We start from the raw sequence: 17,440 nt of genomic DNA, 5'->3' as shown, positions 1-17,440 counted from the left end.
CTTATGACCCTGGAGTGGAGCACTGAGTGACTGTTGCCAGTGCCTGCCCTAGACAGAAGCTTTGGGATGAATCCTAATTAGAATTAGCCAAGGATCACAGGCAATGGCTTGTGACTAAGGTACTTCGTGTCCAATTAGCAAGGGGCAGGGAGGCACTGATGGGAGTTCATGTTTCTATCTTCTTGTTGCTCTGTCTATAATGCCTGTTGAATAAAAGAGCAGTGCCTTCACGACAAATGGGATTACTGACTTCACCCAGCTGGCTACATCCAAATATTGGTTTTCTTTTATGAGCCAAGGAGCACCCAGTTCTCTGCCTTGTGAGAAGAAGTCGAGTGCCTCTTAAGAAGTGGATTGAAGATATCAATTAAAAACTCAATCAGAAAACAAATAGAATGAGAAGGATGAGGAGAGTAGATTTAGTAGTGACTGGTTAATTAAATCTCTTAGCTTCTCTATGTCTTCTGACCTGCAAAATGGGAATAAAAACAACTCTGCCTTGGAGTCATTGATCTGTATTTAATTGAAAAAGATGTAGAAACCACCTGACCTAAAAATCATATAAAATATATGGTAAGATATATTTTAAATATATGTTATAAAATACTAATCATAGCTACAATTTACTGGATAATTCTTATTATCCAGTAGAGCTCATTTCTTCATATCAATATCTATCCAGGTGTAGAGCTCATTTCTTCATATCAATATCTCATGTAAACTTCAACACAGATCCATTTTACAGATTTGAAAATTGAGGCTCACGGAAGTTAAGTAACTATCTTGTAGGTGGCAGAGCTGGAATATGAACCCAGGTCCACTCAATGACAGCACTCTTAAACTGTTCACCATATTGTTTTCAACCTGGAACATATATGTCATAATCATGTTTTTTATTAGAGCAAGTAGAATATAGCCCTTTTTATTCAATGTAGACTTGCTGTTTACTTTGGGAAGTCTGTGATTTTCCTAAAATTACTTTCTAGCTTGTGTAGGTGTGAAGCTATGGCGTTTTCATAGCTGTTATACTCTCAAAAGGATCCAGAACCAGAAAAGATCAAGTAGCTCTATAACAGACAATTACTAGGCCTTGAAACATTCCAGGTGTATGACTGTAAGAAGTGCTACCTCTGACCTGGGGACATCGAATCATTTGGTGACACAAGACTCAGACTTTTACAAAAAGAGGTGGAAAAACTGATGGGGTATAAGCTGATTTAGAGAGAAGGGGTATCAGAGGACGTGTCCCTTAGTATGTGGTCACTTGGGGCTATACCTTTGAAATAAACTTGTGGCCGAGTATGCAGCATGGGAATCCTGACTAAGTGGTCGATGTGGCAATTTGATCTACTTTACAACCACGCCCCATTGTATTCTTTGTTGAACTCATTGATTGTGCAGAAACCAGGCATAAAGATGGCCAAAAACTAAATAAGTCACCCATGAAAGTTAATTCATTGACTCCATATAGATAAGGTACCTGTTTATTTTTTAAAATTATTAAATCAATTCTTATTTTTTACCTTATAATTCATCTTAGTCAGAATTAAGCTCTCCTTTGCACTGCAATCATAGCACTTTCAATTTGCTTTTATCGTTTTCTAGAAAGATTCTAGCTTGTCTTATGCACACAATTGTACATGCTTGCTACTAAGTTGAGAGTAGGAACCATATCCTTTTTTATTTGTTCATTATTTACTTCTCTTTGTTTCAGTGTTTAGCTCATAGTAGGTGCGCAATAAATATTTACTGGTTTACATTTATTTGAAATGTCAAATCAGTTAATTTTGAATCAGTTTTTATTGTGATAAAATATATATTGCATAAAGTTTAACATTTTAACTATTTTAAAATGCACAATCTAGTGGCACTAAGCGTATTCACAGTTGTGCAACTATCATCACGATCTAGTTCCAGAACTTTCTCACCACCCCAAATGGAAATCCTGTATCCACTAAGCAGTCATTCCCCATTGCCCCCTCCCTCCATCCCCTGGCAACTGCTCATCTGTTTTCTGTCTCTTTGGATTTGCCTATTCTGGGTGTTTTATATAAATGGAATAGTAAAGTGTGAGGTTTTTGTCTCTGGCTTCTTTCATTTAACAAAATGTTTTCAAGGTTCATCCTTGTTGTAGCACGTATCAGAACTTTGTTCTTTTATGGCTGAATTAATATTCCACTATATGGATATACAATATTTTGTCCATTCATAGGTTGATGGACATTTGGGTTGTCTCCACTTTTTGACTATTATGGACAGTGCTGCTATGAACATTTGTGTACTAGTTTTGGTTTGAATACCTGTCTGCAATTATTTTGGGTATATACTTTAAGAATGGAATTGCTGGATCATATGGTAACTAATTTTTAAAAAAAACTTTTGGTGCAAAAATAAGTTTATTTTATGGTAGATTGTATTATTGCATTATTCCCTTCCTCTGAGAGGATTATATGTATCAGTGCATCGCCGTGTGACTGGCAGTGCTGTCCTGTGGTAGATGGATGCTCCCTGTCTAGTTGACATTGGATTTGGCCATGTGATTTGCTTTGGCCAATAGAATGTAGGAGGACATAATGAGTGCCTCAGCTTAGCAGACGCTTGAGGAAACATTGCCTGACTTGGCCTTTTCTCCGTTCCCTCTGTCATGAGAATGGCATATACCTGAGAAAAGTTGCTTCTTCAGACTAGATCCAAAATGAAGAAGACATCTGGAGCAGAGCCAAAGCTTAGCCAACATGAAACAAGAGCAAGAAATAAACCTTTGTGGTTGTAAGCCACTGGCAATTTGAGGTTATTTGTTACCACAGAGTAACTTAACAAAAGTTCAATAATAGTGAAATATTGGATTAAACAGTGCAAACCAGACTTATTTACTGCAGGACTTCTCAGTGCCTTAACTGTGCTAATGTATGTTGTCAGTTTCAAGAGGTGAATTAAATAGAGTTTCCTCAATGTATTTGATCCTGGCTACATTTACAGGCCTATAATTTTGTGACATACAACTTGGCAAATGTTGGATAATTTGGGTTCAATCATGTCAGAAATAATTTTTCTGAACTCCTTTACTCTTATAAAACCAGAAGGTTCTTCTTTCTTCCTTCTACTGAAACTTGTGTGTATTTATGTATATGTATTTTTTAATTATACATTTATGAATCTTGTTCACTCGCTCAGCTGGAGCTCCTTGAGGTCAAAAATTGTGTCTTTTTTATTTTACGTATCTCTAGAATCTGTCTCTAGCATATTCCATGTCAGCAGCACCTGAGTCAATAAACTGGTGAGTGGAAGAACTTTCTAATAGTTGCTGAATTGAGCAGTTTTATTTTTGCCTACCTACTATGATCTAGCACTGTGCTTGATATCTTGGAAAGAATGCAAAGATGTATAAGCAACAGTTATAGTCCTCAAGATCATAATTTGTAGCAGTGGATCCAAAACAAAATAAGTACTGAGATTAGTGGTTAAGACCTTTAGCATCATTGTTCTCTTAGGAAGTTTTTTAGATCGGTGTATTTTTTTGCTCAGATATGTCTGAGCATCTGTCTCATCACTACTGAGTCGAAGTTTAAATAGCTTCAGGTTTGAAGCTATAATGTTGGAAAAGATGACATAGGCCCTGCTCACGAAAGATAGCTCTAGAGAGGTGGAGCATGCTATGCATAGAGCAGAGAACGACAGTCTTCTCTGAAACGCATTCTGTCTAAATTCACTTTTATTCAAACACATTTACTGGGAGCCCACGAATGTGCTGGATGATAGAGCATTCAAGGAGCTCACAAACCAGGAGGAACATAAATATAAGCACACATGATATGATGTGTTATGTATTCTATTAGAATATGAGATAAGTGCACGGTGCTTTTGGTTGCCAACAGAGGGAATGCCTGAGATTGCTGAAGGCCTCCAGGGAAGGCAACAGAAAACGGAATGAAGACAGGAAATGACATTAGTTGAACAACTATTATGTACTAAGAGCTTTGCATGTGTTATATAATTGATTTTGTTTCCAATTCATTGAGATATGGTTTACTACAGAAAAATTGACCCTTTTGAGTTGACCAGTTCTATGAGTTTGACAAACATGTCCAATCATGTCATCAAGATACAACCACAATCAAGATACAAAATTGTTCATTTAAATTTTACACCAGCCCTACAGTGGAAACTGAGAATCAGAGAAGTTATGCCTCTTGGTCGTAACTTCCCAAGTTCATGCAGTTAGTCAGAGCTGGAGCCAAAATTTGAACAAGGGAGAACTTAGCACATTAAGGGGACAAAGGCAGTGATGTGGCAGAATGTACCAAGGAAAGAGAAATAGGTTAGAGAGGAATTCGAGGACATCAGCTGATCTAGGTGGCAGGTAACATAAAGTCTTCTAGGCGTCAAGTTTGGTTTTTATCTTGAATTCAAAGAAGCAGCTTATATTTAAATTGAATCAGCCACTTTTTAAAGCTTCAAGGGTATTCACGCTTTATGTTGAAATTTTATGAAATTGAGGTTAAAATGTGTGTTGGCCTCCTTATACTTGGTGATTTCATAGTTTAGACCATATTCTCTTTTTCAAAGTTAAAATTGTCATTTATGAGTCTCCCTGCCCCTGATCCCTTTTGACAGTATAAATCCTCTTTATTTTTATTTATTCCTTTATTGTTTATCTCCCTCACTAAAAGGTAAGTTCCATGAGACCGGAGAGGAGCAAAATCTGTCATCTCAAAATATGCAACTTTGGCATATTGATTATTTTGAATTAAAGTTATTTAAGAAACAGTGAGGACAAGAAGGGACATTCTGACCCTCGTTTCTCCCCCTGAAATCAGGAAATAAATCTCCTGTGTGAAGGTACCCTCTGTGCACCAGGAGGAGGTAAAGAGACATTCTTATCACTAGAGACAGGGAATTCAGGGCTGAGAAGTCTGTGTCAAGAAACTCTGCTTGGTTTCTTCACTAATTACACCCCAAGCCTAAATTTTTTTGTCAATTTCTCACAAATTTGTTTCTGTGTCTAAAACATGTAAAAGCTTCCTGCGTTGGCCATTTCTTTAAGTCCCAGATCTATGAGACCTCTGTAAGCAGGAATTAAATTTGTTTTTATCCTGTTTATCTTCCTTGAGTCAATTTAATTATTAGACCCTCCAAAAGAACCTAGAAGGGTAGGGTGAAATTTTCGCATCCCCAATAAAAGCAAGGATTTTGGTTTCTACTTCTTTGCTCTTTCTCCAGAGCCTGGAAGAGTGCCTGGCACATAACAGATGCCTAATTGATCTTTGCTTAATAAATAAATAAACAACAGCACAGAGCAGACTCAGAGAAAATCAAGGTTGAAAGAATCTTAATGGTCAACTAGTACAGAGGCTAACAAACTTTTTCTGTAAAGAACCAGATGGTAAATGTTTCAGGATTTGTGGGCCACACAAAGTCTGTTACAATTTCTCAGTTCTTTCATTGTAATGTGATAGCAGCTATAGACAATACTTAAACAAATATGTGTGGCTGTGTTCCAATAAAATTAATTTGTGAAAATAGGCTTCAGGTCAGTTTGGCTCATGGGCAACAGTTTGCCAACTCCTGCATCTGTCTGTATAGGCTAGGTTATGCTGTGGTAACAAACAATCCCCAAATATCAGTGGTTGGCAAAAGTAAATGCTCATTTCTTACTGATGCTACGTCATGGTCACAAGTCAATTGTGATTCTGCTCCTCTGGTGGCCTCTATATGGAACATTGCTTTTCTTGTGGTGATAAGAAAGAGAAACTGACGAACCCATGTGTTGGTTCTTTTGGCTTCATTTTGGAAGTTGCACACACCACTTATACTCACATTTCATTGGCCAAAATATGTCATGTGACTCCATCTGAGTTCAGAGAGTGGAGGTGTGTAATTTTTTCAAAAGGAGGACACTTGAGGAAAGGGCACTGAATTTGAGTTAAAGATAACTCAGTCTACCACATGCCATTTGGATCTTTATAGCATTCCTAACATTTCAACTTCCAAATTCTGCTTGTATTCTTCCAACGATGAGGGGTTCTCTATCTCTAAGGCAACCTATTTCATCCCTCAAAACTTCTGATAGTGAAAAAGGCGTTAGTCTTATTGTGCTGAATTTCATTTACCTGTGTCTTTCATCCAAGGGTTCCAAGTCTACTCCTTAAGATCCTGCAGAATAGATGACGATATTTGAGAACACAAAAGGTTACTCTATCCAGAAGGGGGAGCCAGAACCCACTTACTTTTCCCCCAGGTAGTTACCTTTCTTCATTTCCCAGAGTGCAAATGACCCATCACACCGACAGGGCTGAACTTCTGAATGAGATCATAGCCTTTTTGCCCTTTCTGCACAGTTTCACCCAGTGAATTATCGTCTTATTTTCATTCCACTCCAATGAGCTGTCAGCGATGGATACTGTAATTCACAGCAATAGAAACACAAACAGATGGGTAATTGACCTGCATGCCTTCATTACACTGGAATTCAGAATGGCTGTTGGAGCAGTGAAGTCCTTTATCTGCCAGTCGGAAATCCCTGGGCTTTCACAAGGAAGGGGATCAGCCTGACTTTTTGCAAAAGGTGCAGTCCTCGTTGTTGCTCTCCCCGCCTTGTGCTTTTCATAAATGGACAGAATTTGACAAGCAGAACTTAGCAGGTACAGGAGAACAGCTGGGACTCCTATAGGGTTTAGAGGTATCTACAGGGGGCCACATTCTAGTGCAAGAAACACATTTCTACTCAACCAAAATAGAGCCTGGATTTTTCTCTCTCCCTCTTAGCACTATAAGAGATCATACATTTATTATCTAATGAAATAGGTCAGAAAAGAGCAAATCCATAAAAAATACTAGTATGTTAGATAATTAGGATATAGAATAAAATAAAATATAGCTGAGCAAAAAAATCCAGGAAGATATATGGTTCTTGCCTTGAACAAGCCTTAGATGGATCCAAGGCATTCACGCACTAACCCATCTTTTCTCAAGATGTGCTGTCTGCATGGAACACTGTGGCTGCCCTTCTTTATCTATTAAGACCATGCATATGTTTCAAGAGTTGACTCACATTCCACACACATCACAGAATATTCCATAATTATTGTCTCTCATCTTATTTTCTTTCATCTTCATAATAGATCACTGACATTCAATATTTGAAATGTGTTTATGAAACACTTGCTATGTATTAGACATGATGCTACTTTTTGTGTTTTAATCATTGATTAAGGCCTTCATCTATAGTACTTGGATTTTGTGCTTTAGTTTTGAATCTCCAACTAGCGCCTCTGGGTCCTAAGAAGGCAATAAGCATCTCCTCCACCAATTCGTCATGTACTACTTTTGAAATAAGGAAAAAGAAGCTAAGAGTTCCTATCAGCAAAAGAGCAGGATTAGGGTCAGAGATGAAGGTTGGACTACAATCTTCAGATCTTAGGGGCACCTTCAGCTTTTGTTGTTTGTTTCTTCTCTTCCAGACATTAAATGTTGTAGAGCTCATTGAGCACAGTCACCTGAACCAGGTGCAATATCGACAATGCCCTTGAAGGTCTCCAGGGATCCAGTGTAGGGTTCCCTTGAAAGTTCTTCTGTTACTTTTGCATCCCCCTGTGGTTGAAACTCAACAACACAATGAGCCGTCATTTCTTTTTCTGAATCTTGGGTGTAACTTCCTGCCTGTAACAGACAAAGATCATTGAGCTTTGTAGCTGTGAGAAATGCTGTTCCTCTAAGTAGATGACAGATCTCTGCTCTATGTCATTCTTTTCTTCAGTTTTGATCTTCTCTGAGTCACTAGAACTCTTTCTTCTCTTCTCTAGGGAACTTGGAAGCAAACAAACAAACAAACAAAATGAACGTTACTCAGAAAGGAAGGTGATGGCTAAGTTGATTCTTAGTTGAAAGGAGTTCCATTGCTTGAGGCCTTTTACCATGCTGTTTCCACTTTCTAGATGACTCTTCCTGTGGATCTCTCATCCTCTAATTCCTGTTAATCCCTTAGGTCTCAGCCTAAATGCTGCTTCCTCTAGGAGAGCATCTTGGACTGCCCCTACACCATCCTGGGTTAGGTGTTCTTGCTCTGTGTTCCCTGAGCAACCTTGTGCTATTGGTAGAGCACTGGTCTCACTGTGTCCAAGCAGTTAGTTTACATGTCTGTCTCCTTCCAAAACTGTGAGGTCTGCAGCGAGTTGCCTGTCTTACTCACCCTGGTATCCATGACCCAGTGCCTGGCACATAGTAGGCCTTCAGCAATATATGTGGAAAAAAGGGAAGAGAGAAGGAGAGAAGAAAGGAAGGAAAGATGGAAAGAAGGAAGGAAGGAAGGAAAATTCACTGAAGTACAAACAATGCAATGATAAATAATGAAGACCTATGGTAATTAATATAATGCTATTAAAATAAAATGCACTCTTGGCATGTTTCTTACCAACCCAAGTGGGGCTACTCAAGGAGGATTTTTCTAAGAAATCTCAAGTTTGATCCAGGTAATGGATTATGTTTTGATATAGCATAAATGAGAGAACCTAGCACTTATTGGACACTTAATTATGTTAATGTCTTATTCTGCTTGGGCTGCTATAACAAAATGCTATAGACTGGCAGTCTAATAAGAAATATTTATTTCTTACAGTTCTATAGGCGGGAAAGTCTAAGATCAAGGGCCTGGCAGATTTGGTGTCTATAAAGGCATGCTCCTGGCTTGTAGACAGCTACGTTCTTGCTGTGTGCTCATATAGCCTTTCCTTGGTGTGTGCTCATGGAAAGAAAGAGAGAGAGACAGAGAGAGAGGGAGAGAGAGAGCGAGAGAGAGGGAGAGAGAGAGAGAGGGAGATAGAGAAAGAGAGGGAGAGAGAGAGAGAGAGATTTCTTGTCTCTTCCTCTTCTTGTAAGGGCACTAATCCTATTATGGGGTCCCCACCTTCATGACCTAATCTAAACCTAATCACCTCCCAATGATCCCACCTCCTAATACTATCACATTGGGCATTAGGGTTTCAACATATGAATTTGGGGGTGACACAAACATTCAGCTAATAATAGCCAGGTTCTTGCTTAAGTACTGTTGATGCCTTTTCTCCTCTTATTTATCATCACAACAGCCCTAAAAGGTGGTTATTGGACTTTTAACCTCACAGGCAAGAAAACTGAGTTTCGAAGAGGTTAAGACATTCCCAGAGGCAGTTCTGCACCAGAGCTACCAAAGGGACCCTAAGCCAGGAGCTTGTCTCAGTTTCTGCACTTCTCCCTGGAGAGGTGGGAGGACCCTCAAGCGTTTCAGAACTCAGTCAGAATTCCTGGATTTGAGTCCTGAGTCCGTTACTTTAGTTATGCAGCTTTGGGCAGGTCACCTAACTTTTCAATTCTAACATCTTCTAAACCTAATGGGGCAACTTTCTTTTCACTTGGAATAAGAAAGAGAATAGTTCTTTTGTTAAATGAATGAATGCCTGGCGCCTGCATTGGGCTTGGCTGTAATTTACGCTCTGGGGGTCTATAGTGGACAGACAAGATCCTACTCTCCTAAAGTCTTCTTTTTAGTGGGAGAAATGGAAATAAAACCCCACGAAGACAAATTTATAAGATAATTTCAGTTAGTAAGGAATCCTATGAAGAAAACAGAAGAGGCATTTTAATTTGAGTAGTCTGGGAAAGTCCGGATTACAGGACATGAGAGCCATACAGAGATCTGGGCAAAGAATATTCTAGGTGCAGGAAAGGACAAGTGCGAAGACTGTAGGAAGAACATGACTGGCACTATGGGGGGACTGAGAACAGGGCAGGCTGCCTGATGTGTTCTGAGTAGAGAAGAGAATAGGAAGAGAAGAGAGGAAGAAAGAGGCGAGGAAATAGAGCCATCTTATCCTGTGACAGAGAAAGAATATCTCTGCACAAAAGACTGTATGTAAGTGCCAGAAATATTGTGAGATGTTATGTGCTGAAGGTGAGGTGGGAGGAAAGACTGAGGAAGATGGGGCAAAAATCAGGAAAAAAGAAGGAAGATGGCACGGGTATTCCCACATCTACACTGCCCACTCACTCTGAGGAACATTAAAACATTTCGTTTTAAAGTATAACAAGATTTTTTTTAAAAGTATAATGAGATTGGGGGGGAAATATTCCATATGTTCAGCGTGGGTGAGTTGTGTTCAAGTGAAACTCTTGACTATTCCCTTCCTGGGTTTTGTGAGGCAAAATTTATATGCTTGGTAATAATGGTGGCCTTATTTTCTCTCTCTCTCTCATTTTCCCAGTTTTCCTTTCTCTGTGTGTATGTGTCTCTGGGAACTATGGGGACAGAATATTCCCCCCCAGCCGGCAGCTGTATATCTTTCAAACAGTAGTTCCACAGGCCAAATCCCCCTCCAAATTATTTATGACTCCCATTGAAGCCGGCAGGATTCAGGCGCCGATCTAGGAGGTCAGCAATGGGCCTCTTTGTTGGACACAGGTCATCAGGAGACAACTCAGGCGGTGACTGCTCTGTGAACCTCCGCTGCCGTAGAAATGGTTATGTAACTTTAAACAGTAATGACATTTTGCAGAAAAGTGCTTTTTAATTGCTATGTCTTCATTATTCTCTTTCAAATTTGCCCAGGAGATTCTGCCTCAGAGACAGCTCGGCATGTTCTGAGTTTCCATTTTTAAAGAGCAGCCAGTTTTGTGTTTCAGCTGCTCCCAGAAACCCCTCAACCCCTAACTTCATCTGTTTTCAGTTGCATTAAATGGGGTAGGTAATACTGCCTTTTGTATCCTTGCCAAATGGAGAAATGATTTGATGCAATTTTCTAAAAATGCTCTCTTCAAATTCCTTTTGGGCTGGGACCAAGAATAGAATATTTTATCCCCTACAAAAGGAAGAAAGAAAACGATGAGCAAGCTAGAAAAATAGGCCTGAGAGTATAGTCTATAGAGTTCCTTTAAGCAACAGAAAACCCCAATCCATAGACTCAGATGCCTATAGGGGATTGGGATCAGCTAAAAATAAATTTTGCTTTGGAAGTGAAAATGGTGATACAGATAAAATAACTCAAGAATGGCTACTCTGAAAGAATTATAGACTAGGCTTAGAAGGGACTTTACTGTTTGATTTGTTCTGCCCCACAATTTGGTACTTGTATCATACTCCGGGACTGTAGCTCTTGAGTGAGAAATCACTTAAACTCATATAGACCATTTGCTCATTAGTGTGGAGCTCACCTAGCCTTTCAGGGACTATTGCCCAAGCTATACAGCTCTATGTCAGAACATCTTTCATGCATATTGACACAGGATCTGCCTTCCTGAATAGCCTCCCACCAGTGCTGGTTCCACAGACATAGAATACTAAACCCTACTTCTTGTGGAAGCTCTCCAAATGTCAGAACATTGCCTTCTGAATATTATCTCTTTCGGCTAAACACTCGCAGCTATTGTTCCTTCATTTATCCTGAAGTTTCTGTTGAAACTTTAAAAAAGTTGAATCAGAAGAGTGGCATCGTTGTCATCATCACCATCAAAAATAGGAATAAATGCATTTATTTTTTACTTGCTATGTGCCAGGAAGTGTTCTAGACAGTTTGCAGGAAATCTTTCACTTAGTCTTCTCAACAACTCTCTAATGTAGGTACTAAAAGTATCTCCATGTTAGAGAAGAGAAAATGGAGCCTTAGAGAGATAGGATAGCTTGCTTGAGATGACTTAAGTAGTAAGTACAGGAGCCTGACTCTGGTAATGCCCAGCTCCTAACTACTGTGTCATGGTTTCCTACCATAAGGCATGCTGGAGGCACAGTCTTCTTTCCCACAATGTCCCTCTGAACATAGTCTTTTTCAGCTGCCATATGAAGACAGGTTGAAATGATGGAGCTTCATTTTTTGTTTTTTGACAGATTTTATTTTTCCTTTTTCTCCCCAAAGCCCCCTCGTACACAGCTGTGTATTTTTAGTTGCGGGCCCTTCCAGTGGTGGCGTGTGGGATGCTGCCTCAGAATGGCTTGATGAGCAGTGCCATGTCCACACTCAGGATCCGAACGGGCGAAACCCCGGGGGCCACCAAAGCAGAGCTCGTGAACTTAACCACTTGGCCACAGGGCTGGCCCCTCATTAAAAAAAAAAAAAAAAAAAATTTGGAGACAAGTAAGGGAAAGATAAAAATCTAGAAACACAACTGTGAAGTAGAAAGTGAGAGAAATGCTGACATTATTCAGCAAATCCCTGCTAAGTAAGATTAGGGGGTGTCCTTGAAGCATGAATGAGAAAAAAGTATAATCCAAATAACACAGTTTCCCTTTACCCAGTGGGTTGTAAAACCATTACCCCCATATTCATTAGTGGCTGAACCTGGTAGCTCCAAATGAGGTGGCGAGAGATGTCCCATGCGAAGGTGCTTTAATGAATTCATTTATCCCATAGTCCTCCTCTTCTCTGGGTACCACAGGCAATAGCTTGTTATGCTGACATTTGAAAGGTACGAGAATAGTGCTTATGCCCAGATAAATCCTTCACCATCATTGGTTTTCAGGATTAAGACTTTGATTATTTAAGTATAGAAAAAGGGTCATGAGATATGGTCAAGAGGGCTCTATAACTATGGGTTAGTCACTTGCCCTCAGTGGGCTGTGACTTCATTTTTAAGCAAAGAAGAGAAAATTAAGTATCTCTGATATAATTCTAAACTGATATTTTATTTTTTATGATACAATGGTCCTATTATTTATATCATTCTTATCCTTGAAAACTACTAAAGTCTCACCATTATCCACAAGATAAAGCCCAAATTCCTTAGCATATGGTAAAGTCCTTTGTACTCTGACATCTGCCCCTTTCTAAAGCTTTTTCTTCTGCAACACTGCACTCCTACCCTTCCAAATTCATTTCATTCACCAGCAACTCCCAGACACATTCTGTCTTTGTTCTTGCTGTTTCTCTCTGTAGAATGTACTTCCTGCTCTTTTTACATGATGATCTCTTATTCACTCTTCAACCAGCCAAATATCATCTCCTCTACAAAGGTTTCCTTGCCATCCAAGCAATGTTATTTGCAGTCTTCTGCTGTCTGGTTGCCTCACATGGCCATTCTGCTGTAGGTCTATAAAGCTGTGTTGTGATGATGTGTGTCCATGACTATCCCTGCTGATTATATTGTAAACTCCCCAAGGACAAGGATCATGTCTTTTTTTATCTCTGTAGACCTAGCGCCTAGCTCAGGGCTTGAGCTTCATAAATAGGGTTCATAAATATTTGAAGAAAGGAAAAAGAAAAAAATGGAAATAAGGAAAAATAAACAATAATCTTGTGCTTTCAAGAAGGGTTTTCTCCAAAAATAGGAAAAGTATATACCAGGTCTGGCTCTAGCTTCAGTCCTAATATAACAGAAGAGAGTATGCATTTCAGAGATGGCCAAGGTCATGACCTGAGAAGTTTAAGTAAAAGCGGCATAACTGGAAGCCTCGCTGATTACGCCCTGTCTGGATATAGGCAGGCCCAGAGATATTTTGGTTACAATAAGCAGGGAGAAAGCTAACAGTTTTGGGTTCCTACGCATCACCTTTCAGAACTGTTAATGAAACACCTTTTTTAACCTTTCTATTTCCCTTCTTGCTATTCTCAAACAGGTCTTCAGATAATCTTCCCTCAGTATCTGCAAGAGAAGTTTGTCCAGTCGGCCTTGAGCTACATCATGTGCAATGGAGAGGGGGAATATGTGTGCCAGAACAGCCAGTGTAGATGTCAGTGTGCGGAGGAGTTCCCACAGTGCAACTGCCCCATCACCGACATCCAGATCATGGAGTACACGCTGGCCAACATGGCCAAGTCTTGGGCCGAAGCTTATAAGGACCTGGAGAATTCAGGTAGAGAGCCTAACTGAGTACTACTGCATGAATGGCCCTGAGCCAAGTCTAGAAAAGGAACCTGTCTCTCTGGAATTAGGACTTCTAAGAGGGGATATTCAGTGACCTCCAACTCTTTCCCTTTGGAGGGTCCAGAGCCAGGTCTATTAGCTGGCATGGAGTAGGCACTCAATGAATCTCCACTGAATGGAATAATGAATAGGATAATCAAGTTTGTGGTCCTATGATGTATTGTCTCTCTTGTACTCAGAAGACAGAGGAAGTAATGCCACATAGCACATAGGAAGCCTCTGGAGAGTGGAGAGTCAAAGGTAGTTGTGTTGATTCCTGAGTCTGTATGTGTGTATGTGTGTGTTTGTCTGTCTGTCTGTCTCTCTAAATAAACAAGCACATATATATTTGTTAATATGTATTTGTGTATGCATATAGATATAGATATAGATATCCAAAGAATTCATCGACTGTCAAAGCTGTAAGTCACTTTTCAGGTAAATTAGCTATTTCCTGATTTTCATGGTTAAGAAAAATGAATTTCAGGGGAAGAAAGTGAGTCACCCAAGGCCATAAAGTGGGTAAAGTACAAAGTTGGATCCCTGTCTTCATGGAGCTCCTAGTTAATGGCAAAGCCAAGGATTAATCAGATAACCATGCACATAATTGTGATGTTTTAATCATATGTGTGTAAAGAATGAGAAGCTACTGTGAGCAAATCATATAGAGTTGGAGGTTGATGTGATTAGGAGAGTCAGGAGAGGCCACCTTGAGGAAGAGCACAAGTCTAACATCTGACTTTGGTGCAGAGATCAGATGGTGAGTGAGGGTAGACCAGTGGGAGGCCATCACAAGGCACCTAGGAGAGAGGTGACTGTGATGTGGGTTAGGATAATGGCAGAGGTAGTGCAAATGGGAAACGTGCAGAGATGCCGAGGTATTTAGGAGGAAAAAGTAGCAGAGTGTGATGTTAAACTGGCTATGAGAGTTAAAGGAAAGAGTATTGAGATGCTATCCAAGAACTTCTTTTTGGTATGTTTGTTAGACAATTTGATGGATGTTGGTACCATTCACTGAGCTAGAACGCCCTAGCAGGTTTGGAAAGAAGACAGTGTACTCCGTTTCGGACATGAAAAAGTTGGGAATCCTTTAGACTGCCAAGAAGAGATGCCAAGTAGATACTTGGCATATAATATGTGCTCAGATATCTGTTAAATAAATGGACATATGTATAGAGTATTACTGTTTTTAAAACAACTTTATATTCCTTAAATCTATTATAACAACTACATTAGAGTAAGTGGTGATATTCCTGTATTATAGACAAGGGAGGGTGCCAAGACCCAGCATCTTCCCCAGGGTTACATAGTTAGTAAATTACAGTCAGTAATGGAATCCCTGATTCCAAATCCAATGCCCATAGCAGCTTTTTTAACTTATTAATTCTACTTTACCACCCCCTTCCAGGCCTCAGTTCCCTCATCTGATAAATGAGAGGACATGTTTGTGTTTTTAATATTTGAATTTATTTAAATCTTTAGCCAAGAAACCCTTTGATCAAACAAAATCGTACCTTGGAGCGAGCGTGTACCACAGATAAAAGCTGAGCTCTATTGAGCTATGTTTGAAAACCACCGGTTTCCATGAACTCCAGGCCCCCAACCAGCTCTGGGAGCACATGATTCATCAGTGATTCTGCTCTCACAGGGTCATGCAGCTCAGCGGCTGTGGACGCCTTATGAACCTGCACCCATTAGTCCATTTAAAATCCTGGAAATTCATAAAAGAGAGAGCTTCGTGATGGAAATGTATTATGATGATGATTTGGCCTCAAACAAAAGAAGCATTTGGTAAAATGCTTTTGCAAAGAGATTCTACTGATTGCTAAAAAGCAGAGGGGAAGGGAGGCTGTGTGCACAAGCAGTAGGGATCTTTAGTATATAATCCTTATTCCCGAGGAAGAGAAAGCACTTTGAGTAGATGAGTGGGTGAGTGAGGAAACACGGAAAGCAGAGATGCTGCCGAGTAAGCTGAAGAGGCCACGGAAATGATTTATGTGTCATGCTTTCTCCCATAAGAGCATACATTTGCTCTAGATATCCACTATGTACCTATTTGAAAAGGTTTTATCCATTAAGACAAACCCATCCTGCATCCATGTATATGTGGCTTGTGCATGTGCATTTTTCTTCTTTTCTTTTTCAACCTGTAACCTTAACGATTCAGTACCAGGTAATCTGGAGAGATTCGTGACCAGCCAAAGGTAAAAGCCATTCACTCCTTGTTGGCTCTGGAGTGTCGCTGGACAAATAGGACCTAGTGGAGCAGGCCCTGTGGCTAAGTGGTTAAGCTCATGTGCTCTGCTTTGATGGCCTGGGGTTTGCTGGTTTGGATCCTGGGTGCAGATCTAAACATTACTCATCAAGCCATGCTGTGGCAGTGCCCCACATAGAAGACCTAGAATGACCTACAACTAGGATATATAACTAGGTACTGGGGCTTTGCGGAGAAAAGAAACATAGGGCCTAGTTTACTCACCCAGATGGGGGTCTACACTTCTTTATTGGGAGGGAACCCTTCTACTTTTAATCAAGAAAGTTAACTCGTTTTAACTTTTAAATTATACTTTCTTATCTGACCCAAATTTGAGTTCATTGAAAGGACTGTTATCTTCTTCAAAGTCAGAAGAGCCTCCTACAAGAGGAGCTGCATGTCTTCCACAGGAGGAGATTGGGGCTGGCCAAAGCTGCAGAGTCATCAGGGCCAGTGTGCTGCCTCCAGCCAGCTCACTGAGTAAACCAGTCAGCGCAGACATGTGTTATCCTTTCAATCCTAGGCTACCATCCATTGAGCACCTTCTGTATACTGGGAACTATTCAGGCAGGTGCCGTCCTATGTCCCCCTCTCAACTTTCGGATTAGATGCTATTATACCTATTTCACAAAAGGGGGAACTGAGGCATTGAGAGAAAAAACCTATCACACAGCTGTTCAGTGGTTGAAACACAATTTGAACTCATGTGCGTCTGACTGTCTATAATGAAGTACCTGAGGTTTTCTAGGAGTCAGAGACTCCTGTTTCCAGCACCTTTTATTTCTTTCTTTCTCCCAACACACTGATCCTCTTTATGTGTTGAGAGTAAGTATAGTAGGCAAAGTACAAGCATAGGATTCAGAGCCAGTCTAGAGTCCTAATTCTACCATTCACTGGCTGTGTGACCTTGGGAAGTTAATTAACTTCTCTGTGCCCTAGTTTCTATACAAGGAGGGGCTAAAAGTACTCACCTTGTAGGTTTGCTATAAATTCATTTGTATGTATTAAGTGTCGAAGAATGAGTCTAGTGCTTATCAAGAGCTATGTAAGCATTTTTCTTTTACTAAAATGAATGCCTAATGTACCTGAAATTTCCTTGTAGTTTTTATAACATGAAGTGAAAGGCTTAAGCTGCATATGTGTGTGTGTGTGTGTGTGTGTGCGCGCGTATACATATTTAATCCAACCATTTAGGCTTTCTTTCGTGCAAAATGATCAAGGCTTTAATTCTGTAATTTTCCAAACAGTTGTAGGGGAGCCTGTCAGGGGGATATGTATTAGATCAGAAAACAACAGCTCGGGTTTTAGTCCTACCTCTTGTCA

The 17,440-nt window shown here is 40.0% G+C and overlaps 1 protein-coding gene across 1 annotated transcript in view; it reads left to right on the top strand.

The window, feature by feature from the left end:
• Positions 1-17,440, top strand: part of BRINP1 (BMP/retinoic acid inducible neural specific 1) — a 171,947-nt gene that overhangs the window by 126,746 nt on the left and 27,761 nt on the right. Inside the window, exon 6 of the mRNA XM_008519176.2 lies at positions 13,577-13,813. Within this exon, the coding sequence (XP_008517398.1) occupies positions 13,577-13,813 (237 nt within the window). The remainder of the gene's footprint in view (positions 1-13,576; positions 13,814-17,440) is intronic.

The sequence above is a fragment of the Equus przewalskii genome, chromosome 26 (genome assembly GCF_037783145.1).
Source record: "Equus przewalskii isolate Varuska chromosome 26, EquPr2, whole genome shotgun sequence".
In the NCBI taxonomy this organism is placed as follows: Eukaryota; Metazoa; Chordata; class Mammalia; order Perissodactyla; family Equidae; genus Equus; species Equus przewalskii.
Note: the sequence above shows the minus strand (reverse complement) of the source record. Positions and strands in the feature narration are given on the sequence as shown.